Below are 24,993 nucleotides of genomic sequence, written 5' to 3' on the forward strand. Positions count from 1 at the left end.
AGAAATGGGCGGGGTTTCAATGTAGCGCTCTAATGAGTGCTCGAACATGTTGCTTTCGTGAATGTGAGAGCGTTACCATAAACTCTTGACATATATGGCAACATTCATCAGAAGACTTTTATTTAGATTCCTATGACAAATATAACGTCAGCATTTTAGACAAATATAGCTCAACATGAAACAAACATAACCAAAGTAATTAATTTGGGTCAATCCACAAAATATCCCTAAACCAGTTAATATGGAGAAATAAGATAATAAACCATCCTTGTGATTTAAAAAAAACATCTACAAGAGGACTAAGCAACTAATTACAACAAATACATAATTTTGGATATAAACTTAAGTCATGTTAAGTCTGTCAAGCAACTGCATGTGTAGGTCACTGAGATCCACCCGTTATAGGAAGACAGAGACACATGTAACAAATCAGTTCCATGTCATAATGCAAAACTACTTAACAAAACTAAAAAAGGAAAAGCAATGAATCTTTCTTCTCAATTAGAAAACCAACATTTAAAAAAGTAAAAACACTGACAATATTATGGGTTTACATTTTCTGACCACAATAACAGATTTTCAGATGGCAACAAGTCCAAAAAGCAAAAGCTAAGGCCTTTAACTAAGTGGTGTGATATGACATGAGATTCAGTCCTCGACAATGTTCAATAAGCTGTTCAGCTTGAGCCCGCACGCAAGCTCCTCCTCTCGACTGGCCAATAAAAGCCTATTCAGTTCCTTCAGGCGCTGCGCCATGGATACAGGAGCACCCTTGAGCCAATCGCGCTCTGCTTTCTCCAAAGGGTCTTCTGATTCTGCTTCCTACAAAAAAATAAGACATTGAAGAATACCAATTAAGTCACTCTACTATTGTACTATTCATTGCAAATGCTCACAACACTTGGGTGAGAGAGACAATGGCAGTGGTGGAAAAAGTACCCAATTGTCATACTTAAGTAAAAGTAAAGATGCATTAATAGAAAATGACTCAAAAGTGAAAGTCACCCAGTAAAATACTACTACAGTAACAGTATTTGGTTTTAAATATAAGTATGTATCAAAAGTACATGTAATTGATAAAAATATACTTAAGTATCAAAAGTAAAAGTATAAATCATTTCACATTCCTTATATTAAGCAGACGGCACAATTTACTTGTTTTTTAAAATTCACGGATAGCCAGGGGCACAGTCCAACACGTAAACAATTTACAAACAAAGCATGTGTGTTTAGTGAGTCTGCCAGTACAAATACCCCCCCAAAATAAGTATTTTTTTTTTACTAAAGTACTTTAAAACTACTGGACAGTGGTTACAGTATATAGTGTGTTGTGTACATTGTTATAGTAGCCTACTTATTAGTGTGTTGTGTTTAACACATGTTCAACAGTGTAAATGATCAATTACAGTGCCTTCAGAAAGTATTCACAACCCGTGACTTTTTCAAAATGTTGTTGTGTTATAGCCTGAATTTCCTTTGACAGCGATTACAGCTGTGAGGCTTTCTGGGTAATTGTAAGAGTTTTGCATACCTGGATTTGACAATATTTGCACATTATTCTTTGAAATTCTTCAAGCTCTGTCAAGTTGTTTGTTAATCATTCCTAGACAGCCTTTTTCAAGTCTTGTCATAGATTTTCAAGCAGATTTACGTAGAAACTATAACTCGGCCACTCAGGAAAATGCACAGCCTTCTTGGCAAGCAACTCTAGTGTAGATTTGGCCTTGTGTTTTAGGTTAGGTGAAATGTGAATTTGTCTCCCAGTATCTGTTGGAAAGCTGTTAGGATTTTGCCTGTGCTTAGCTCTATTCCGTTTCTTTTTATTTAAAAAAACTCCCTAGTCCTTGCCAAAGACGAGCATACCCATAACACGATGCAGCCACCACCATGCTTGAAAATACGACGAGTGGTACTCAGTGACGTGTTGGGTTTGCCCCAAACATAATTATTTGTATTGAGTACAAAGTTAATTTCTTTACCACATTTTTTGCAGTTTTACTTTAGTGCCTTATTGTAAACAGGATGCATGTTTTGGAATAGTTTTATTCTGTACAGACTTCCTTCTTCTCACTCTGTCATTTATGTTAGTACTGTGGAGTAACTACAATGTCGTTGATCCATCCTCACTTCTCTCCTATCACGGCCATTAAACTCTGTTTTAATGTCACCATCGGCCTCATGGTGAAATTCCGGAGAGATTTCCTTCCTCTCCGGCAACTGAGTTAGTAAGGACGCATGCATCTTTAGATGGTGTATCAATACACCCGGTCACTACATAGTGTAATTAATAACTTCACCATGCTCAAAGGGATATTCAATGTCTGCTTTTACTTTCACCCATCTACCAATAGGTGCCCTTCTTCGCAAAGCATTGGAAACCCTTCCTGGTCTTTGTAGTTAAATCTGTGTTTGAAATTCAATGCTCGATTGAGGGACCTTACAGATAATTGTATGTGTAGGGTAGATGAGGTAGATGAGATGAGGTGGTCATTCAAAAATCATGTTAAACACTATCATTACAAACAGAGTCCATGCAACTTATTATGTGACTTGTCACCCCTGAACTTATTTCGGCTTGCCATAACAAAGGGGTTGAATACTTATTGACTCAAGACGTTACAGTTTTTCCTTTTTAATTAATTTATAATAGGCCAGTGATTTTTTTTAAACCAATTTTTAATTCAGGCTGTAACACAAAATATGGAAAAAGTAAAAGGTTGTGAATACTTTCTAGCGGCACTGTAAATTAGATATGTCTGTATTTAATTTTCAATTCATGTAAAAAAAAATCTAAAAACATGTTTTCACTGTCATTATGGGGTATTGTATCTAGATTGTATGTACTTTCTCAGGGCACTGTAATATTGTGTTTATGTGTGTGTATATATATGTACGTGTGTGTGTGCGTGCGAAGACAGTCGTACCTGTGTAGCAGTGGACACACCACCAGAAGTACGGATGGGGGTCATGATGTTAGCTGTGGAGAGCAGGCTAGAGGGCATGAAGAGGGGCATGGAGAGAGAGTCCAAGGGCTCTACCTCTAGCCAGCGCTGCAGCTGCTCCTCACACCTCTGGCTGTGTGTCCTCTCTTCCTGGAGACCGTGGAGGACCTTGTGGGGCAGCAGGTCCCGGGGTGAGGGGGTGTGTGTGATGTCCAGAGTGTGGCAAGGGGCAAAGCGGTCCGGACGATCCACCAGGCTCCGGAACAGCTTCTGTCTGAGGGGAGGGAGAGCTGCGAGGCCTCCTGGACTGGCTCTGAAGAAGGGAGGGAGAGCTGCGAGGCCTCCTGGACTGGCTCTGAAGAGGAAATGATCCATTTTCGTTTATCAATTCGCAGAAGGGAGTATAAGCCAACAAACTCAGGAGTAGATTTGAGAGTGAGAGAGAAATATAGAGGGAAAAAGAGAGACAGAGTTGTGAACCTGTCTCCTCCTTACCCCTGTGTCTCCTGCTGCTTCTCTCTGTGTGTGAGGCTGACCGCCTCCGTCCACTCTGCCGGGGGCTGGAAGCCCTTCAGTCCCTCCTTGGGGAAGTAGACCAGGACCTCTCCATCTTCTGTCACTGCATCTGGAACAGCACCACCAGAGTCTTGGGATTAAGTTAAGCTCTTTACAAATTTCAATGCAATAAAGGCTTTTTAACTTGTTTTCTTGCTTTCTTCATACAATACTTTGATGTCTCAAATCCTGCTGAAAGCTCAGTTTATTCTGTCTCGGATAAGGAGCTGCATTTGTCTTTGGTGCGGAAAATGTCACCCAAAGTGCTAGAATAGGCCTTGAGTAGAGCAGACAGAGTAGATAAACTAATAGTCATCTCACCATCACAAACTGGGCTGTCAGGGGGTTGCCAGTCCTTCAGCTTATGGTCTATGCAGAGAGCCACCACCTCGTCCCAGGGGACCTGCTGGAAGGATGGGCCCTTCTCCTCCCAGTGGTCCTGGGCTCCAGCAGTGGAACAGCGCACCCTCTCCAGGAGGTTCTCCAGACGGGACATGAGGAGGGGCTGGCTGTGGCGCGAAGTTGGGATCTGGCCGGCGTACTGGAAGATGGCGGAACACAGCTGGGGCCAGGAGGCTGGGGGGAATTTTATTAATGAGATGTATTAACGAGTAGATAGGAGGGCAATGTAAACAGTTGTAATTTGAGCAGCAATAAGGGATAAATGTTAGCCTGGGTGCCAGTCTGTTTCTGCTCCGTGACAATGGAGTAGGCAAAAGCAAAAACAGATCTGGGATCAGGCTACATAAGTTGCAAGTCAACAGAATCACACACGCACAACCTCATGCAAGCACAACTACACAGTCACACACACAAACTAAAAAGCTACCCACCTGTGTTAGCAGGCATGTCCCAGCTGGGTATCTGCAAGCTTACTACAGCCGTCCGGAGCCAGGCCAGGTGTTGGGGAGAGTTCCAACCCAGGTGTGGCACCAAGTCCCGGGTCTCAGGCAGGGCAAACTCCCCCGGAGGCCAGGACAGGCTGGAGAGGTACTGGGAAGACACTAGGTCAGCCAGGAATGCCAGCACAGCATTGTAGAGTTTGATGACAGGGGCTGGGTTTTGGCGCGACAGCCCTGCCCCCGCCCGGTCCTGCCGGTGGCTGTAGAGGCGGGAACTGAACTCACGGCCCAGCCCGGCCTCCACGAAGTGCACCAGGGTCTGGGAGGAGAGGAGGGAAGGCGCTGGGGCACGTGCCAAGAGCCAGCGTACCGCTTGGCTCACCTGGGGGCAAGCAAACCCCACATTAGAATACTTCCAATTCAATAAAACTTGGGTTGCGACGATACCAGTATCGCAATATTTTTTCCCTGGCAAAAATGAAAACAAGAAACAGATCAAATTCTTTGGTCCCTTAAAAACCAGCTGTAAGATAGTGTCCTATAGCTTAGAAAATAAATAAATGCGACTCTGGATGAAAACATAATGATGTTAGTTTCCAACATTAGGGCTGTTTTCATAAAGAAATTAAATCCCTTTCATGTTTTGTTTTTTTGGCACGATACTAACGAATATCGCGATACTGGTATTGTCCAGGTCATAAATACAACACTACTCATTTAATTACCTTAGGAGCAATTTAAATATTTGTATTTTGTTTCAAGAGGGCTGTCCGTACCTGCTCTGAGCCCTGTAGGTCGCTGGTGGTCTCTGGGATGTGGACGAACACGTGTTCTGATATCAGTCCGTCTTCAACCAACGTCTCGAGCATCAGGTCTAACCAGAAGAGAAGAAGAGGCAGGCAGAGATTTACAGATTTGGTACTTAATAACGACTTAATTCACAATATGTGCCATTGAGTGAGTGACCACTAAGAAATTGCTGGTGATGTTCAGCCATGTGTGCATGTGTGGTTGGGGTACCCCTACCTTCCTCCAGTTTCTGTGTGTTGTGGGGGCCAGGCACCAATATGGCAAGGGGCAGCGGGCAGTCCCAGATGTTGGCCTGCTGGAGCTGTTTGAGCTGGAGCAGAGCAGAGAGCATGGGCACGTCCTGGTCCTCGCTGCCTGGGCTGGGGGCAGGCAGCAGCATCAGCAGGGCCCCTGTACCTTGGAGCGCCTGGTCCTCCTCCAAATTGGACAGGCCCTCTTCACTCAGCGGGCCCCGAGATGCCTGGTAAGTACAACACACACAGACAAAGTCAGTACAACTACACTGCTGTCAGAAGTGTCTTGATATTTGCTTTGATGTGATTGGTGAATGCATCAGGATGTTAATCCGTCAGTGTAGAGCAGGGGTGTCAAACATATGGCTCGCAGGCAAGATCTGGGGTCCAATCCTGCCCACCGGAGGTTCGAGTAAAAAAATAAAAAAAAGATACAATTGAAGTCAGAAGTTTACATACACCTTAGCAAAATACATTTAAACTCAGTTTTTCACAATTCCTGACATTTAATCCTAGTAAAAATTCCCTGTTTTAGGTCAGTTAGGATCACCACTTTATTTTAAAAATGTGAAATGTCAGAATAATAGTAGAGAGAATTATTTATTTCAGCTTTTATTTCTTTCATCACATTCGCAGTGGCTCAGAAGTTTACATAAACTCAATTAGTATTTGGTAGCATTGCTTTTAAATTGTTTAACTTCGGTTAAACATTTTGGGTAGCCTTCCACAAGCTTCCCACAATAAGTTGGGTGAATTTTGGCCCATTCTTCCTGACAGAGCTGGTGTAGTCAGGTTTGTAGGCCTCCTTGTTCGCACACACTTTTTCAGTTCTGCCAACACATTTTCTATAGGATTGAGGTCAGGGCTTTGTGATGGCCACTCCAATACCTTGATTTTGCTGTCCTTAAGCCATTTTGCCACAACTTTGGAAGTATGCTTGAGGTCATTGTCCATTTGGAAGTCCCATTTGCGACCAAGCTTTAACTTCCTGACTGATGTCTTGAGATGTTGCTTCAACATATCCACATAATTTTCCTGCCTCATGATGCCATCTATTTTGTGAAGTGCACCAGCCCCTCCTGCAGCAAAGCACCCCCACAATATGATGCTGCCACCCCGTGCTTCACGGTTGGGATGGTGTTCTTCGGCTTGCAAGCCTCCCCCCTTTTCCACCAAACATAACAATGGTCATTAAGGCCAAACAGTTCTACTTTTGTTTCATCATACCAAAGGACATGTCTCCAAAAAGTACAATCTTTGTCCCCATGTGCAGTTGCAAACTGTAGTCTTGCTTTTTCATGGTGGTTTTGGAGCAGTGGCTTCTTCCTTGCTGAGTAGCCTTTCAGGTTATGTCGATATAAGACTAATTTTACTGTGGATATAGATACTTTTGTACCCGTTTCCTCCAGCATCTTCACAAGGTCCTTTGCTGTTGTTCTGGGATTGATTTGCACTTTTTGCACCAAAGTACATTCATCTCTAGGAGACAGAACGCATCTCCTTCCTGAGCGGTATGACTGCTGCGTGGTCCCATGGTGTTTATACTTGCGTACTATTGTTTGTACAGATGAACGTGGTACCTTCAGGCATTTGGAAATTGCTCCCAAGGATGAACCAGACTTGTGGAGGTCTCCAATTGTTTTTCTGAGGTCTTGGCTGATTTCTTTTGATTTTCCCATGATGTCAAGCAAAGAGGCACTGAGTTTGAAGGTAGGCCTTTGAATATATCCACAGGTACACCTCCAATTGACTCAAATTATGTCAATTAGCCTATCAGAAGCTTCATGAGCCATGACAACATTTTCTGGAATTTTCCAAGCTGTTTAAAACCTCTTAGGGCTAGGGGGCAGTGTTCGGAAGTTTGGATGACTAACATGCTCAAAGTAAACTGCCTGTTACTCAGGCCCAGAAGCTACGATATGCATATAATTGGTAGCATTGGATAGAAAACACACTGAAGTTTCTAAAACTATTAAAATAATGTCTGTGAGTATAACAGAACTGATATGGCAGGCAAAAACCAGAGGAAAATCCATCCGGAAATGTTTTTTTTTTTAGGTCACAGGCCATTTCAACGCTAGCCTATGGGATATACAAATAAATAGGACCCAGATTACAGTTCCTATGGCTTCCACTAGATGTCAACAGTCTTTAGACAGGGTTTCAGGCTTGTTTCTTGAAAAATGAACAAGTAGTTGTTGTTTATCCAAGGTGTCCCTCATTAGAAAAGTAGTGATGTTCAGCACGTGAATGAGGTGCGCGCTCTTCGTTATTTATCTTCCCTATTGAACATACTATTCTCCGTCTTAAATATTATTGTTAATTTAGATATTAGAGTACCTGAGGATTAATTAGAAACATCGTTTGACTTGTTTGGATGAACTTTACCGGTAACTTTTTGGATTCGTTTGTATGCGCGTTGAACGAGTGGATTACTGAAATCAATGGCGCCAACTAAACAGACTTTTCTTGGATATAAAGGACTTTATCTAACAAAACGACCATTCATTGTGTAGCTTGGACCCTTGGGATTGCAAACAGAGGAAGATCTTAAAAGGTAAGTGATTTATTTTATCGCTATTTGTGATTTTGTGATGCCTGTGTTGGTTTGAAAAAGTATTTTGATGTGGGGCGCTATCCTCAGATAATTGCATGGTATGCTTTCGCCGTAAAGCCTTATTGAAATCTGACAACGCGGTTGGATTAACAAGAAGTAAATTATTAAGCTTTTAAATGATGTAAGACACTTGTATTTTCATGAATGTTTAATATTACGATTTTTGTATTTTGAATTTCTCGCTCTGCAATTTCACCAGATGTTGTCGTAGTGGAACGCTAGCGGGACACCGAGCCGCAAGAGGTTTTAAAAGGCACAGTCAACTTAGTGCATGTATACTTCTGACCCACTGGAATTGTGATGCAGTGAATTATAAGTGAAATAATCTGTCTGTAAACAATTGTTGGAAAAATTACTTGTGTCATACACAAAACTATAGTTGGTTAACAATAAATTTGTGGAGTGGTTGAAAAACAAGTTAATGACTCCAACCTAAGTGTATGTAAACTTCTGACTTCAACTGTATATATAAGGGCTGTCCCCAACATATAAAAATCTTGGTCGACCGAGAGTCGTCTGTTCTTTTGATATATAGACACAACCTATGCTTGAATAAAGTAAACTATATATAGGCTACTGAGCTTGTCTGATGCTTTAAGCACTGCGATTAAAACTCAAGACACACAAATTACTAAAGAGGGAGCAAGAGATCAATATAGCCTAACCAGAAGAAAAAAACCTGTTCCCAACCCTCCTCCTCTCTCTGCTGCTGGTATTCGCAGATTCTGCCATTAAGCTCCTGAAGTTGCCGGTAATAGGCTACACCAGCTGTCGGCAACCTTTTCCATTTGGAATAACAAGTTATTGTACTTCTACTGATCTGCGTGCCAGTTATGATTTTCATATGCACATTTTCATGGATCAGATTCATTTAATTTATAATAGTCTTCATATCTCAAAATCAATGTCATGTGGTTAATAAAAATGATATCTAAATGAAAATGATACCAATCTAAAATTAACTTTTCCATTGCCAATATGTAAAAATAGCCTACATAAACCAACAATAAAAACATTGCAGCCTGCAGTTAGAAAATATCCTGATAAAAAATAAATATCCTATAAAATCACATTGGCTACGCATGACTTGTCTGCAAGAATCTTGAAACATTGTATCAACTATTAACTTGGTCCATCCCGATAGTGATAGCAAATATTCTGGGCCCTCAGAGTTTCCAGTAAGCCCTGGACAAACAGACACAGCTGTAGACTATTTGCGCAAGGGATAAGTAGTAATCAGGTCAGCCTATTTTATGACGTTTACTCCGGATCAGAGCATGACATTTTTACCCCTTTCATGCCGAGTGATTATCGAAAGGGATAGAGCTGGAAACATTTTTCAAATAGGCTACGTTGAGGAACTATTGTCATTCTCAACGGAAGTAAAAACTTGCTATTTGATGCAAAGAAAAAATTACTTTGACATGCTGGGTTAAGACAATCAGAAATAGTATCAGATCCCCAAACGGGCACATTTATAGGCCTACATTTGTACGCAGGCTAGGTAGCCTAGGCCTACTTCTATGCATAATCAGGTACGTGTCCTTACTCAAGACTCTGAAATTTCACATTTACATAAGTATTCAGACCATTTACTCAGTACTTTGCTGAAGCACCTTTGGCAGCGATTACAGCATCAAGTCTTCTTGGGTATGACGCTACAAGCTTGGCACACCTGTATTTGGGGAGTTTCTCCCATTCTTCTCTGCAGATCCACTCAAGCTCTGTCAGGTTGGATGGGGAGCATCGCTGCACAGCTATTTTCAGGTCTCTCCAGAGATGTTCGATCGGGTTCAAGTCTGGGCTCTGGCTGAGCCACTCAAGGACATTCAGAGACCCTCTACAGTGGTTGCACCCTCTACAACCACTGTGATTATTATTATCTGACCCCGCTGGTCATTTATGAACATTTGAACATCTTAGCCATGTTCTGTTATAATCTCTACCCGGCACAGCCAGAAGAGGACTGGCCACCCCTCATAGCCTGGTTCCTCTCTAGGTTTCTACCTTGGTTCCGGCCTTTCTAGGTAGTTTTTCCTAGCCACTGTGCTTCTACACCTGCATTGCTTGCTGTTTGGGGTTTTAGGCTGGGTTTCTGTACAGCACTTTGTGACATCAGCTGATGTAAGAAGGGCTTTAAAATAAATGTGATTGATTGACTTGTCCCGAAGCCACTCCTGCGTTGTCTTGGATGTGTGCTTAGGGTCGTTGTCCTTTGGAAAGGTGAACCTTCGCCCCCCCAGTCAGAGGTCCTCAGCACTCTGGAGCAGGTTTTCATCAAGGATCTCTACTTTTCTCCATTCATCTTTCCCTCGATCCTGACTAGTCTCCCAGTCACTGCCGCTGAAAAACATCCCCACAGCATGAGGCTGCCACCACCATGCTTCACCTCCCAGACCAAGGCCCTTCTACCCCGATTGCTTAGTTTGGCCGGTCGGCCAGCTCTAGGAAGAGTCCAAAATGCTTTCATTTACGAATGATGGAGGCCACTGTGTTCCTGGGGACCTTCAATGCTGCATACATGTTTTGGTAACCCTCCCCAGATCTGTGCATCGACACAATCCTGTCTTGGAGCTCTACAGACAATTCCTTCGACCTCATGGCTTGGTTTTTGCTCTGACATGCACTGTAAACTGTGGGACCTTATATAGACAGGTGTGTGCCTTTCCAAATCATGTCCAATCAATTGAATTTACCACAGGTGGACTCCAATAATGTTGTAGAAACATCAAGGATGATCAATGGAAACAGGATGCACCTGAGCTCAATTGAGTCTGAATACTTATGTAAATAAGGTATACGTTTTTTAAATTTTTTATTATAAATATTTGCAAAAATGTCAAGAAACCTGTTTTCACTTTGTCATTATGGGGTATTGTGTGTAGAATGATGAGGGGGAAAATGTAATCAATTTTAGAATTACCCTAACGTAAGAAAATGTGGAAAAAAGAAGGGGTCTGAATACTTTCCAAATGCACTGTATAACACATTTTCAGTATGGCCCTCCGGATCTCGTGTAAGACCGAATGCGGCATCTGGGCAAAAATTAGTTAGACAATCCATTTTGCAGAACTTGGTGAATGTTCATGTGTAGAAAGTAGTTATTCAACTTATCGCTAGTCTTAGTGGGAAATGTTTTGGTAATGTTGTTTAGCTCCCACCTTGATGCTGATGTGTATTTTGTGAGTCTTCTCTCCTGCTTCCCTGAGTCCATTGGTGATGCAGAGAGTCCTCAGTGTCCCCTCCTGCTCCTTCTCGGTGTTTGCACTTTCACCTACGCCAAACTTCGTCTCCAGCCAGTCTGTCAGGATCCTGCAATAAGAGCACAGAGAACACACACAAGTATCATCAGAGGTAAAAAGCACTTGGAAAGCATGAGTGACTAGCTGGTGAAAATAAGTGTGTGGAGAGAAAATCAAATGTATTTATAAAGCCCTTTTTACATCAGCAGATGCTTATACAGAAACCCAGCCTAAAACTCCAAAGAGCAAGAAATACAGATGTAGAAGCACGGTGGCTAGGAAAAACTCCCTAGAAAGGCAGGAACCTAGGAAGAAACCTAGAGAGGAACTAGGCTCTGAGGGGTGGCCAGTCCTCCTCTGGCTGTGCCGGGTGGCCCATTGCATCCGGATAAAAATATACAAGAGGCTGCCCCGTTTGAACATACAGTACATGAACATTCACCAAGTTCTGCAAAATGGATGTGGTTGTTAGCAGTATTAAATCTAAAAAATAAAAGTTTGTGTAAAAAAGAATTAGCTAATTCTGAATTCAGTCCTCACTGGGAAAGCTAAGATTCAGCTGACTTTTCTGCCTCTCCGGCAAATTATTACAGAACTTAATTGGAACACTTTTCATAAACTCTTGCGATTGATTCAGAATTTTATTCACAAAAGGTCTGATGATTTTCGCGATTGACACCATTGGAAAGTTTGAGCCTGTGATCTTTACCACTGGCAGAGATGAGAGCAAGACAATCTGATTTTGATGATGTTGCCTCTCCCATGACTCTGGATGTGTTTTACAGATCTGTTGTGGATTCCACCAAGAGCTGGGATGAGTCCCATGACATCATGAAAGAGCATTACAACAAACTGGTTGATAAGAGAGATGCATTGTATGTGGTTATCTTTGGAAAGGTGAAAAGCTGAATGAGTTTCAGGACAGAAAGAGGCACTCAGAAAGCATGAGACCAGCTGGTGAAAATGGTCAGGTGTGTAGAGAAAAGTGGTCCATGCATCCAGTGCCACTTTCAGAGGAAAGAAAGTCCTCAAGAAGAAACGGTCTAACAGGCTGCTCCTTATCCTGGAGCAGATGCAGATCAAGAACAACAGGATGGAAGCTTAGCTGCGGAGGCTTCAGAGGCAGCTGTCCATCAAACTGAAGTCACTTTACAGTATTTAGCAAAGCTGGCAAATACATGACACTCTTGGACACAGCCATCAAAGTACTGGTGAGAGTACTTGTATGCTGCACTGTGAGGGTGTGTGGAATTCAATGGCAATTACATCTGCCACATTGCATTTGATCTCACCTGTCGGCGATGCTGGCAACACTCTCGTGGTCGCTGGGCAACAGCAGGGTGGCCTTCCAGAAGATTCTGTCAGGTGGGTTAGGAACGTTCTCAACCACCAGCGTAGGCATGTCTAGAGGAGTCCACACTGACTCACTGAAGGGGACACATATTGTTTGATGTTGTGTTTAATGTCATTGTGAGAGAGTTTGAGAAGTACACAACAGAGAAGAACTACAATGAAGTAAGAGCGGGGATGACGGCTTACTTCAACAGCTGCTGGTAGTAGAAGTGGACTCGCATCTGATGGATTGCTTCTTGTCTCATCTTTAGCAACCTGGGGACATTTCAGAAGAGTCAGAGGTGTGTAAGAGAGCAAAGGAAAGAGGGAAAAAGAGAGAGAAAGAAGGACAGAGAGAAGAGGGAGGCGAGGGCCAGAGTAGGGCAGGGTAGCTCCAGTACCTGGTGCTGGACAGGGCCATGTAGCCGGCATTGCCCAGGTTGACCATGCCCCTGGCCAGGCAGTCCATAGAGGGCTGGGAGGGGGCACTGGGTGCCAGGGCTTTGAGCTTGTAGCGGGGGTCCACACAGCAGGGGGCGGCAGGGAAGCCCCGCATTTGTCTCTTTAGCTGCCTGCGTACCGCCACCACGTCGCGCCACCTGACGGAGAGAAAGAAATAGGGAGGGGGTGAGAGGGAAGCATACATGTCTTTTTGTTGCGCAAAACCTTTTGTGGAAAGTACTAAGCAGCGCACAGATCCCTCGCGCACTCAACTTCGGCGAGATATGTCGAGTTTCCTTGTAGGCCTATTAGTCGGGGAAACTGTGAAGCCAGCTGTACAGTCTATTGGCTGCAAAACAATGTGTCTGTTTGCTGCTTTTCATAAAAAATCAGGCATAGCTCTTTTATACATGGCCTAAAATAAATGTGTTCATACGTGCAGAATATTATATATAGTCTATAGCATACCCAATTTTGATCAGTTAGGGAAAAAATGATCTTGTAAAAAGCCGACATTTGGAAGTTTCAATATGACTTTAGAAACGTTGTGATTATAGAGACACAAATTAACAGTAGCCTATGATTAAAGGGTTAGGCTATACTGGGCTCTCACCATCATCATTATTCACATCATTCCAATTTCATCAAGTCACAATTATCAACTTTGGCATTGACATCAGTCAGCAGGCTTTCCGAGCGAGGAGGGAGACATGGGTAGGCCTACCAACAGAAAACGTCTGAAATCGATTATGAAATTCTAAATAGCCTTTCCTAAAATAAATTCCTGCAATTCTACATGACTGGATACATTACAATATGTTCAATACAACACAAATTACCCAACTGAGAAGATACTCTGACATTGACATACTAAGATCAATAAAACGAACGACACGTCTTAAATGCAACCAATAGCACAGGCCAATGAAAGCCCAGCAAAGAGTGGAGACAGATTGTCGGCCTACAATAAGATGGAATTACAGTCCAAATGTCCAGTGGCACTCACTTATCCAAGGTTCTGGTGATGTCACTGACAAGCAATATAACCCAAATATATCCACTATGTGCTTCGAAAAAATATCCTGCCGCATGAAGGCTACACCTACAGATGGGAACGACAGACCGCAAATAAATCATTCTGGAAGTGAACCGAATATGATCTCTTTTTTTAATTTTCAGAATTACGGAACTGCTACGACGCTGTCCTGCAAGACTTGGCGAAGACCAACAACTGAGTGGAAGGCTGGCATCGAACATTCTCGGCGAATCTTGGCGCTAACCACCCCACCGTTGGAAGTTCATCGAGGCATTGCAACAACAGCTGCAGAGGTGAAATGAGAAGGGAGCAGCAACTTGCTGTCATTCCGCCGCCTACTGCAAGCAACAGAAGGATCTGAAGCTGCTGGGTTCAGAAGTACACCACGACTGAACGGCTGGAGTCTTACCTAAAATTAGTGCCTAGCCTTCGTGACACATCCATTTCAACCCTTTCAATGACTCCAAAATCCTTATGAGACCAGAACATTAAGCACATTCTTGGACGATTTGTTCTGAACTTGTTTTTATGGCGCTGGATTTTCATGTAGTCTACTCTTATTATACTCTTTTTTTTGTTATTTAGAAATATATGTTTTAGGCATACTTATTTTTGCCCCATAATATTTTGTATTCTGCTAAGCATTTTTGTTGGTAAATGTTTTATAGTGAATGATTGGTGTTAAACCTAGATAAAATGAAAATATATATTTTTTTATTCAAATACATTGTAGAAAATAGATATTGGCTGTTTCTAGCCTTCAGCCTTTATATGAACAAATGTATATACAATATTCAGGCCACTACTGAACCAAGTTCTGTAGGCTACATGTGCTTCACAGCTTCCCCGGAAACTCAACGTATTGTAGCCTCACGAGGACGAAAGAGTAGCGGAGGAAGGAGTTCGCTTTTGCTGCAGTGTTCACAGTAAAATATTCCGTGTTATGGCGGTGCTTCGAGAGAAGGAGCGAACACCCAACAGAGAGAGAGGGCAGGCTTTGAAAAGCAAACGTGAGCCTTGAAACTAAAACTGCAAGGACCAGAGTTGGAGAACATTGATGAAGGGTCTACACGAGTCTGGTGGCCCAACTGTCAACCCAAGCAGTCATAGTTGTCATTCAAATGCCTTGGTTGTACCTCTTAATGTACTTCTGTATGCGCTGTAGCTCCGCCTCCAGGATGTCTTCCACCATGAGGAATATCTCTTTATCCAGGGTCTCCTCCACCAGGAAGCTGCACACCTCCTCAGAGCAGCGCGCCACACACGCTGCCTCCTCCTCCGTGGCTAACCTGACACACAGATACTGTTACTGAAAACGACTTATGTCTGGTGGCTATTGCACGTCGGCAAATACAACAGAGACCCGACAGTACTGCACAGGTGCATATACACAAGGGAGAGACAGCACCATGAATATGGGGCTAGTGGTGGATATGGAATCAGGAATGTGAGTTTTGAGTGTAGAAGGGCAGCTCACTGGATCTCAGAGGCGGCCGTCTCCTGGATACACTCGGTCAAGACCTCTTGGCTGATCTCAGAACAGAGAGAGTCACTAAACTGGGCCAGGAAGACTTCGTGCTCCTGCTTTCTCCTGCCAAGGAAAAGAGAGAGACATGGATAATGAGTTGGAAGACATTGGACTAGAAGTAGGATGTGGAGTTACATGTTAACAGGTCAAAACTTGGACTAAGTGATTTGTTAAACTTCTGCTTCCAATGTATGGTTAAGAAAGTGAGAGATTAATAACATAATATATGCCATTTAGCAGACGCTTTGATCCAAAACGACTTACAGTCACGCGTGCATACATTTTGCGCATGGGTTTGCAGCTAGGGTTAGGATTGAGATCAAGATGTTTCAGAGTCTCTGACCAACCTGGCTTCCTCTATCCTGCGTTTTTCCTCGGCGAGTCTCTCTCGCTCTGCTTGGACCTCGGCTGTGGACACCTCCCGAAGCATCTGCTCCACCACCTCGCTCACCACCGCCTCCATGTGGCCACTGCTCGCACTGCAGCGAGACAGAACAAGGCATTGGGTATCAACGTGAAAGGGGATGTTCAATGCTACTCCTGATGTACCACAGTGTATGCAATCATAAGTCAGTCTTAAACAAAGCAATAATATAGCACTCACCCGAGAGCAGCTGCAGCGTAGTCGGCCCCGGCGCTGGCAAGCTCCTGCACCACCGCCTCCAGCACCTCCTCCACCACGCACTCCAGTTCTGCCAGGATGTCCTACGGCAGTAGGATGGACAGAAAACATGAGTCATACGTACAGGGGGGGCACATCTCCTACCCTTCTGCTGACTTTCATACACATCTAGAGGCAGAGCCTAGAACTATGACCAAAAAGAAAGAAGCAACGACCTACCAACGGTCTCAACCCACCATTTTTTTATATTTAACTAGGCAAGTCAGTTAAGAACAAATTCTTATTTACAATGATGGCCTACCCCGGCCAAATCCTAACAACACTGGGCTAATTGTGCACCGCCCTATGGGACTCCCAATCACGGCCGGATGTGATACGGCCCAGGTTCGAACCAGGGTCTGTAGTGATGCCTCTAGCACTGAGATGCAGTGCCTTGACCACAGCGCCAATCGGGAGCCCATTTGGGAAACACTACCACTAAGGCAAGCTAGCATCAACCCACTAGGGGTTTCTCGCTCTCTCACCTCGTCAGAGTAGATTGGCTCAGGTTTGGGCGGGGGCGAGGGGGGTCTGACAGGCTGGGTCTGGGCAACATCAATGGGCTGGAACAGCTGCTGTTGGAGATCTGCTGCAGGGTGAACCTGGACAGTGGGTTGGGCGGGCTCTGGTTCCCCTGTCTCATCTGTGCCCTGCAATTGCTGGGCAGGCTCGGTGGCAGTGGCAAGGCCGGGGTACGGTGGGGGAAGATCCCCGAAGAGTCGTGGCTCTGCCAGCAGCCTGACGGGTTTGTTCTGCGGCTGGAGCTCAACCTCCGGCTGGGCCTTGACTTCTGGCTTCTGCAGGGTGAAGGCTGGCACTGGGGAGAGTAAAAAAATTAAAATAATTCTCAGTCAGAATGAGAAAGATTACAACAAAGCAGCAATTGTAAAGAACATGGACGCCCCTCGTACCTGTGACATTGAATCATTAGCTCAAGACTACCAATACAAACTATTGAACATTTTAACAAGGATAGCAACAACGGCAGACAACTCTAGACACCATGACAGGCTAAATAAACAATGTCAGTAAGGGCTGTCTTGAACATCAATCTACGGCACAGCGGCTCTATAAGCCTCTACAGTTTAGTCATCTTGAACTGCCATGGCTCCCATACTCGTTACAGCCACCGGGCTGCTCCTGAAGACGGCAGCGAACGTGGGTTCTGCCAGCGGACCCTCCCCCCAGTACTTGTTGTGGGCGTCGAAGCTGCAGACGGGGGCATGTTGGGGCGGGTTGGGCAGTGGTCCTCCGTTTACCACCTCCCCAATTAGCACAGCCCTCTTGGCCATGATGACGTCTGACTTCACTTGGGGTAGGTTCAGGTCTGGCTCCTGCCAGGCCGTGCGGCTCAGTTCCACCAAGCTGTGGGGTCAGGAGGTCAGAGGACATCAGAGAAGGAAGTCTGTTGCTTGATGACAACAATTACCCAGTGAAACATTGAAAAGTGACTGTAGTGAATCATCTTTTGATTTTTTTTGTATAAATACTTTTTTAAGGGGCAATTACCAGTTGCTACATCCATTGTTGGACCTCTAAATTAACAATATGTACACATTGATTCTGGAACAATATAACTTGCCTCATGAGCTTAGTTCAACTGTCGTAACCCATCAAAACGCACACCATCAGAAACTCTGCGTTTTAAATAATTTCACCTGTGTTTTATATTGACAGTCAGTGTTTTTTTGCTTCAATAGGAGTGGTCAGGGGCGTGCAACTAGTTTCCATTAACACTAAATACATTAGTGCAACACATTTGGCAGAAAATACCTTCATTTTCTTGAGAAAAGTGCAATGCTATTTGTCTAGCAGCCACACGTACGTAAATTAGCTTACAAAAACGATGCATGGCCATCCTATTTGTAATGTTTATCATAGAAAAATGTAGCCAGCTACATTTCCTTATGTTTTGCTTGAAGTTATTCTTGCATTTTAACAGCTAAAAATACACAGAGAAAAGTTGGTACAAAGTCAGAGAGCCTTCTGTTCGTGAATGTGGGAATGACGACGAGTGGAGAAGAGCAACTGAAGCACAAAATTTGTCTGAAGCAATCAGAAATTACAACAAGAAGCATTTTAAATCTTTACTCCAATGTTTGTAAACAACAAATGTAAACAAACACTATATGAGGAAGGCCCTAAAAATTGTCAAAGAGCCACCTTAGTCATTGACTGTTCTCTCTGCTACCGCACGGCAAGCGGTACCGGAGAGCCGAGTCTAGGTCCAAGAGGCTTCTAAACAGCTTCTACCCCCAAGCCATAAGACTCCTGAACACCTAATAAAATGGCTACCCAGACTATTTGCATTGCCCCCCCCCCCCTCTTTTACACCGCTGCTACTCTCTGTTGTTATCATCTATACATAGTCACTTTAATAACTCCACCTACATGTTCATACTACCTCAACTAACCGGTGCCCCCGCACATTGACTCTGCACCGGTACCCCCTTGTATATAGTCTCGCTATTGTTATTTTACCGCTGCTCTTTAATTTCTTGTTACTTTTATTTCTTATCCGTATTTTTTTAAACTGCATTGTTGGTTAGGGGCTTGTAAGTAAGCATTTCACTGTAAGGTTTACAGCTGTTGCATTCGGAGCATGTGACTAATACAATTTGATTTGATATAGACTCAAAACATGGTTAAAACTATCATTTTTATTTCATGGATGATATCAGTTTCAGCGTTTTTGCAAAACAGGGGCGCGAGGTACTCTTTGTTATTGTTTCTACAGCTGATTGCCGCTTTAAAACACTGTCCCTCTGGGCTCTTTACTGTTGTGAAGATGTTACATTTCAAGCGATACATGGAGGTGCAACCTGAACATCAAATAAGAAACGTTATTTTTTGTTTTTTGTATGCTACAGGTTTTTTTCCTTCTCTCCAGTAAACATGTTGGGTGCATATATTGTATTAGACAGGTACTGACTCGCCACTGACGTTGAGACCGAATTGCTGGATGAAGTCTGTGGCCTCAGCGGCGTCTTTGAACATGAGCATGCGCACCAGATCCTCCAGGGGGAAGTAGGTGGACCTCTGAAAGCCCACTGTGTGGGCGTTATTCAGGGTGCTCAGGGCCTTGCCCCTCACCTACACACACAGGAATGCATACAAACACATAGGCACGTACACACAAACGTCCATCAATTCCCAAGGAACAACCAGTTGGGACGTGAGCCTCATTACTACAGGTTCAACTTCCTACTACTTTTCAAAGCTAACGACAGACCCACTAAAAATTACATGGCATGTAAGGAGGTATGTTACTAGGGTAGGTGACATTTATTGCTGACCTGGTTGAAGTATCTGTGCAATAGGCAGCCCGCCAAGTAGGAGGCAGATTTCACCAGCTTGAAGAAGCGTACAAAGTTGTTGCTGTTGAGAGCTGCGAATGCCTGCACGGCAAATTTCACCTCTGGAGAGTTGCGCACCTCGTCCCTGAACTGCTGCACCTCACTGTGTGGACCACAACAAAAGAGAGCATACTCTCAGTCAGAGTGGAGGATAAGGGCGGTGTTTGAAACATTAAAACAAAGACAAGCTTACAGTTCATCAGTAGTGTGTTTCCAAATGGAGAATAACTAGGGTAATGTCACAGTCGTAAAAACAAAACAGAAGAAAATGGTCCGTAACGAAGGGAGACTGGGAGGTAAAGCTGACCAATAAGAGACACGTATTACCTTTTTCCGTTACAAAATCTTTTGCTACAGTGTACCCTAATAAACACGACCCAATCATTGGCGAGTGACTGACCGGAGGACGTCCCCAACATCTAGTTTGAGAAGCACGTTGTACTGGCGGAACTCAGCCTCCTGGGGGCAGTAGACACCCCTGGTGGACAGGTCCTGGTACATCTCCTTCAGGCTCTGCAGGCACTTGGTCATGTTCTCGTTGTTGATCTTGGCGTCGAACGTCATCATGTGCTCCTTGCACAGGTGGTGGGCACAGTGCACATGGAAGCGGGTGCACTTCTCGATCAGCGACACCGTCAGCGGGTCACACAGGTGCTGCTGGGTGATGTCCTGGGAGGAGAGGAATAGAGTTAGCATAACTCCAACGGACAAAGCCCCTCAGACCACAGCAATGTGTTATGAAAACTTTTCATAAGCTTTGATTTAAAAAAATAATAATTCTGCTCTCAACTACTCAGCGTTTTTCAGCACTTTCCCATTCCTTTAACTTGCCTAGTTAAATAAAAAAAATACAAATTGTGACACCGATAATAAATTATTAAAAAAACAGTACCAGCTAGCTAGCTAACCAACAGTAGCTGTGTTTACCTTACGGATGCCGCGGGTCCTGTTCCACACAAAGTCGTACCAGTCGCGGTAGTTGTCGTGGCCCTGGTCCATGATCTGGGTGACGAGGTAGTCCATGGTCATGCTGAGCACGGGGAGGGGCCGCAGCTCGTAGGGGAGGGGCTCCTCCTGGTCCGCCGACGACCTGCTGTACTCCTTGATGGCCGCCACGTGGTCCACCTGGACAGGAAGTGGTCTCATTATAAAATGTATAAACAAGGTTGATTTCCTTTAACTGAGACGTTTGGACAGGAGTATATCCCACTCACAATGTCAAGCACTTGGAGTTTGAGGACATATCTAGATAAATAGCATACATATCAAAATCATCATTATTATCATCATATGCCATCAAGTGGAACATCTCTATTGATGACAAGGTGGTGTACTTTACACAACAGTAGCACAGGTGCAGTATACTTGCAAAATGTGTGCCTGAGAGAATTTGTGTGTCTTGAGACAGGGATAGAAGAAATGGCTTTACCCTCTCGGTGTCTGGGACGACCTCAAAGCAACTGAGCTGGTTGCGTGTCTCCCTCATGTAGCGCTCCTTCTCAGGGCACATGTCTGGGCATGTCCCCACAAAGAAAGACAGCTCCAGGTCTGTCCGTTTGGGCCGCCCTGCACATTGAACAACAGAACCAGTCAGCCTCTACAGACCAGATTTTTTATTTAATTTGTATTATTATTACTTTTAATTTCATCGTTGTTGTTATGCCAACAGTCAAAGAAATCGACATTCAGCTCTTTCTTTCATGTCAACTGATGGCTTCAAACAAAAAATGCAGGAAAGTTAATTTAGAAGTGCGTGGCCAGTTCCAGGACTGCATGTCAGACTGACAGCTCTATTATACCTACCAGCTCGCAAGATCTTGTCCCTCTGCTCCAGGAAGCGGTACTTCTCCTCAGCTGTCTCAGCCAGCTGGCCAATCAAGTGGAGGAGGGAGGAGGGCACGGGGCGCTCAGAGCTCTGGCCCTCGGAGCTGCTGTCCTGCTGGGGCTCGCTTTCAAACTGCAGGGATTTGGCTATGGACGGCTTCGTCACTGGGGAGCTGAGAAACAAAGTGTCTTTTTTATATCTGACGTCACATCCTGATGTGTTTAGAGATTAACTCTAGTCACCCACGGCTAGCTAACACCCACAGTTATCCCCCAGCTAATAAGCCTCGAAAGTATCTATTATAATCACAGTATAAGTCGTATGTTTCCACAAGCATTTCAGGTTATAAAAACACTTCAGAGAAACTAGAAGTCTGGCCCAGCTAGCTGTGAGGGGGAGCCAAGGTTACCTCCTGCTGACGTTGACGGTGCTGCTGAGGGCAGGGGCTCTGGGGAGTGGCTTCCTCAGTGGAGAGGAGGACTGGAAGCCCCCCAGACTGGTGTCTGAAACCTGGTTGTCCCTGTCCCTTTCTTCCTCCTCTCCCTCTGGGGCTCGATCGCCTTTCTTTCCCGGGCCTGACACAAACACATAAGGAGCAATACACACGAGGGCGCACACACACAATCAATTTCTAAAGACAGAATGGCTTCGGTCCGTATCGTCTGTCTTAACTCTGCAAAATAGGAGGATGCGGCCACAAGGACTCACTGTGTTTCTTCCTCTGCCAGAAGATAACCATTTCCTGTCTGTGCAGCATTTTACCCTTCTTCTTTGCCTTTGCTGCTGATGCCTGAATGGTATCACAGACGTTTGAAAACAAACAAAAAAATATTCTCAGTTAAATTCAGCACAAACATATAACATGTAACGGAACTGAGAATCCCCAAAAGCGTGTCAAGTCGCCTCTGTTGTCTGTAGAGTGTGTACTCACGTGGTCATGGAAGTGGACGATAGCCAGGTTCTTATGGGGTCGGCAGTAGACCCGGCAGACTTTCCCGAAGCGACCAAAGTGCTTTTCTATGACGTTCTTTTTGTTGAGGCTGAGTGGGATGCTCTTGCACTGGAGAATGGTGGCGTCGTTGGGGGACATGCCCCCCAGGCTGTCCGTGCTCTCGCCGCGCTGCCTCCTCCTAGCTGGGGTCTTGGTCTCAGCGTCTGGGTCAGGGGCTTCCACCGAACCTGGAGGAAAAGGTGAGAAGAAAATCAGCATGACAAAATCTGTGATACAAATTAAACATAATACTTTAAATTTTGGTTAACAGCAAGTAATAGTATTTTACTTAAATTTCATGATGAGGACTTACCAGTCACCTCTGCTTTCTCCAGAACCTCTGTGGTGGGGGCCTGAGCACTGGGAGGAGTAGCGGGTCTGAGACTGATTGGAGCTTGTGTGTCTGCTCTCTCCCCCTCCCCCCATCCTGGAGGCTGCTGCTCCTCCTTCACGGGGTCCCTCCTCACTGAGTTGGCTGTGGATTTCATAATGCCACTCATTGCTCTGGAGAAGAGTCCACTCCCGGGGCCGCGGGAGGACCTCAGGAGAGGCCGTTTCGAGGGGTGTCTGGGTAGGTCAGCTCTGGCTTCAGCTTGGGCGTCCTCTGATTGGGCAGGCTTCCTTGGAGCGGGTTTGGGACTCACTGGCTCCTCCTTCCGCTTAGTTCCTTTTCCAAGTCTCCCAAACACTGTCACTTCCCTGGTGCTCTCCTCATCGCCAACTTTCTCCTCGGCTTGAGCCTCGGTTTTTAGGTCTCCGAATGTAGAGGTCTGGCCGAAGCTGACTCCTCCAAACAGGGACATCGGGGGCGCAGGCTGGGACTGGAGGACTTTGGTAGAGAAGCTGAAGGAGGAGGGGCTGCTGGGGACCGGAGCTGGTTGGGGGGTGGCGGTGCTGGAGCTGGAGTTAGTGCTGGAGAGAGCCGATGGCTGGGAGAATGTGAACTGCAGGCTCCTTCCGGAGCCTATGCTGAGAGGGTCTTTCTGGGCCAGGCTGGTAGTGGCAATGGAAGCGGAGATAGAGGGGGCCACCGCCGGCTGGGAGAAGCTGAAGCCAAGCGTGCCACTCTTGGCTCCGGTCAGTAGAGAGAAGCCTGAGCTGGCTGGTCCACTGCTGTCCTTGGTGCTGAAAGAGGGCTGGGTGGTGGTGGCGCCACCAAAGGGCTGCTCGGGTGCAGCGGTTGGCTGGGGGTTAGCCGGCTCTGGGCTGGCACTGAAGATGGGCTTAAACAGCACCTCGTTGGACGGCTTGAAGCTGAATTCTGAGGTGCTGAAGCCTCCACTCTGGACAACACTCTGAGCTGTAGCAAAGGAGGTGGTCGTAGCGCTGGGCGGCGGCTGGCCAAAGGGCAACTGGCCAAAACTCAAAGGCTGTGCCGACCCTGCGGTGGTGGTAGTGGTGGGGCCAGAGGAAGCCTGGGAGATCCCAGAGGAGAGGCCGAACGCCGGGGCCTGCTGCTGCCCGTATGCAGGTGGCTGCCCAAAGGCAGAGCTCTGTCCAAAAGCAGGCATCTGTCCAAACCCAGAACTCTGAATCTGTCCGGTGGCCTGACCATACGATGGTGGGGGAGCACCACTAAACCCAGAGCTACCCTGCCCCAATGAGGACTGACCAAAGGCTGGAGGCTGACTTATTGAAGAGAATGTCGAGGTCTGCCCTGACGCCTGACCTAGTCCTCCACTTTGCCCAAAAACAGAGTCTTGTCCAAGCGAAGGCGTCTGCCCAAATGCCGGAGACTGACCAAAGACTGAAGGCTGACTGAAGGCAGACGGTTGCCCGAATGTTGCAGTTTGCCTAAATGCTACATTCTGTGGAGGGTTGGTGGAGCCCTCCTGTCTGAAGGCCTGGAACACGCCACCAGTCTTGTTAGTGTTGCTGGGGGCCTGGAAAGCTCCCCCCTGCTGCCTCCCAAACAGACTGTTGGGATTCATGGTGGAAATGTCAGAATAGTCTGAATTGTACTCAAGGGCAGTCACTTATTCACTTGAACTCACATAAGCCGTCCTAGAGGCCAGGTTGCTGCAAGGCATGTTGAGGAAAGTGTGTGTTCCTCCATTTGAAGTGTCTTCAGTGAAGCATCATTGAGCTTGAAAACAAGCAAAGTAAACATCAGCATGTTGATGTTATATAGCTAACTTATTAACATGTTTTCTAACGTGGTTTATGGAAACGTCTTAATGTTATCAACAACAAAAAAAATACTAATTATGTACACGTAATTCAGCTTCAAATACTATGTAAACACTTTAAAGGCGTACTTCACATGTAACTAGCTAGTTAGTTAACATGTTGTGACTTGGAAAATGTTAGCTAGCTAACGTTAGTTACTTCATGTAAACCTAGCTAGCTAACGTTTAGTTCGTTAGCATGCTAGCGAATTTACAAGACCTGCTACTTGAAAATCAAGGACATGATAACGCTCTTTGATAACGCTAAAACTTTCGGTTGCTTTTTATAATACAGACGGACTTTACCTTTATATTGTTTCAAACAAGACAGCTAGTGACCTACTTTTTCAGTATTCCCCTATGCTCAACAATTTGAATAGAAACTTGCTGACATCCGGTTCCGGTCCAACCTAT

At 45.1% G+C, this 24,993-nt stretch overlaps 1 protein-coding gene across 2 annotated transcripts; it reads right to left on the reverse strand.

Moving 5' to 3' along the window:
• Positions 1 to 93: 93 nt before the first annotated feature.
• LOC120064446 (minichromosome maintenance complex component 3 associated protein) lies at positions 94 to 24,981 on the reverse strand. Of its 2 annotated transcripts, none has more exons than XM_039015030.1 (28): positions 24,923 to 24,981; positions 22,725 to 24,497; positions 22,352 to 22,599; positions 22,129 to 22,210; positions 21,830 to 21,995; positions 21,399 to 21,592; positions 21,025 to 21,161; positions 20,523 to 20,720; positions 19,996 to 20,264; positions 19,536 to 19,698; positions 19,172 to 19,332; positions 17,357 to 17,604; positions 16,725 to 17,056; positions 16,183 to 16,283; positions 15,926 to 16,057; positions 15,528 to 15,641; positions 15,187 to 15,339; positions 12,975 to 13,172; positions 12,781 to 12,849; positions 12,534 to 12,668; positions 11,161 to 11,311; positions 5,366 to 5,609; positions 5,116 to 5,213; positions 4,331 to 4,721; positions 3,819 to 4,073; positions 3,438 to 3,567; positions 2,925 to 3,297; positions 94 to 822 (listed from the first exon to the last, which is right to left on the reverse strand). In XM_039015030.1, exons 2-28 carry the CDS (start codon positions 24,340 to 24,342, stop codon positions 649 to 651), a joined length of 6,534 nt encoding a protein of 2,177 aa, XP_038870958.1. In that variant the 5' UTR covers positions 24,343 to 24,497; positions 24,923 to 24,981; the 3' UTR covers positions 94 to 648. The 2 variants fall into 2 exon arrangements, with proteins under 2 accessions (XP_038870958.1, XP_038870957.1); XM_039015029.1 differs by having other exon boundaries at positions 24,886 to 24,967.
• Between the last annotated feature and the right edge of the window lie 12 nt (positions 24,982 to 24,993).

Source organism: Salvelinus namaycush, chromosome 19 (genome assembly GCF_016432855.1).
Source record: "Salvelinus namaycush isolate Seneca chromosome 19, SaNama_1.0, whole genome shotgun sequence".
Lineage (NCBI taxonomy): Eukaryota > Metazoa > Chordata > Actinopteri > Salmoniformes > Salmonidae > Salvelinus > Salvelinus namaycush.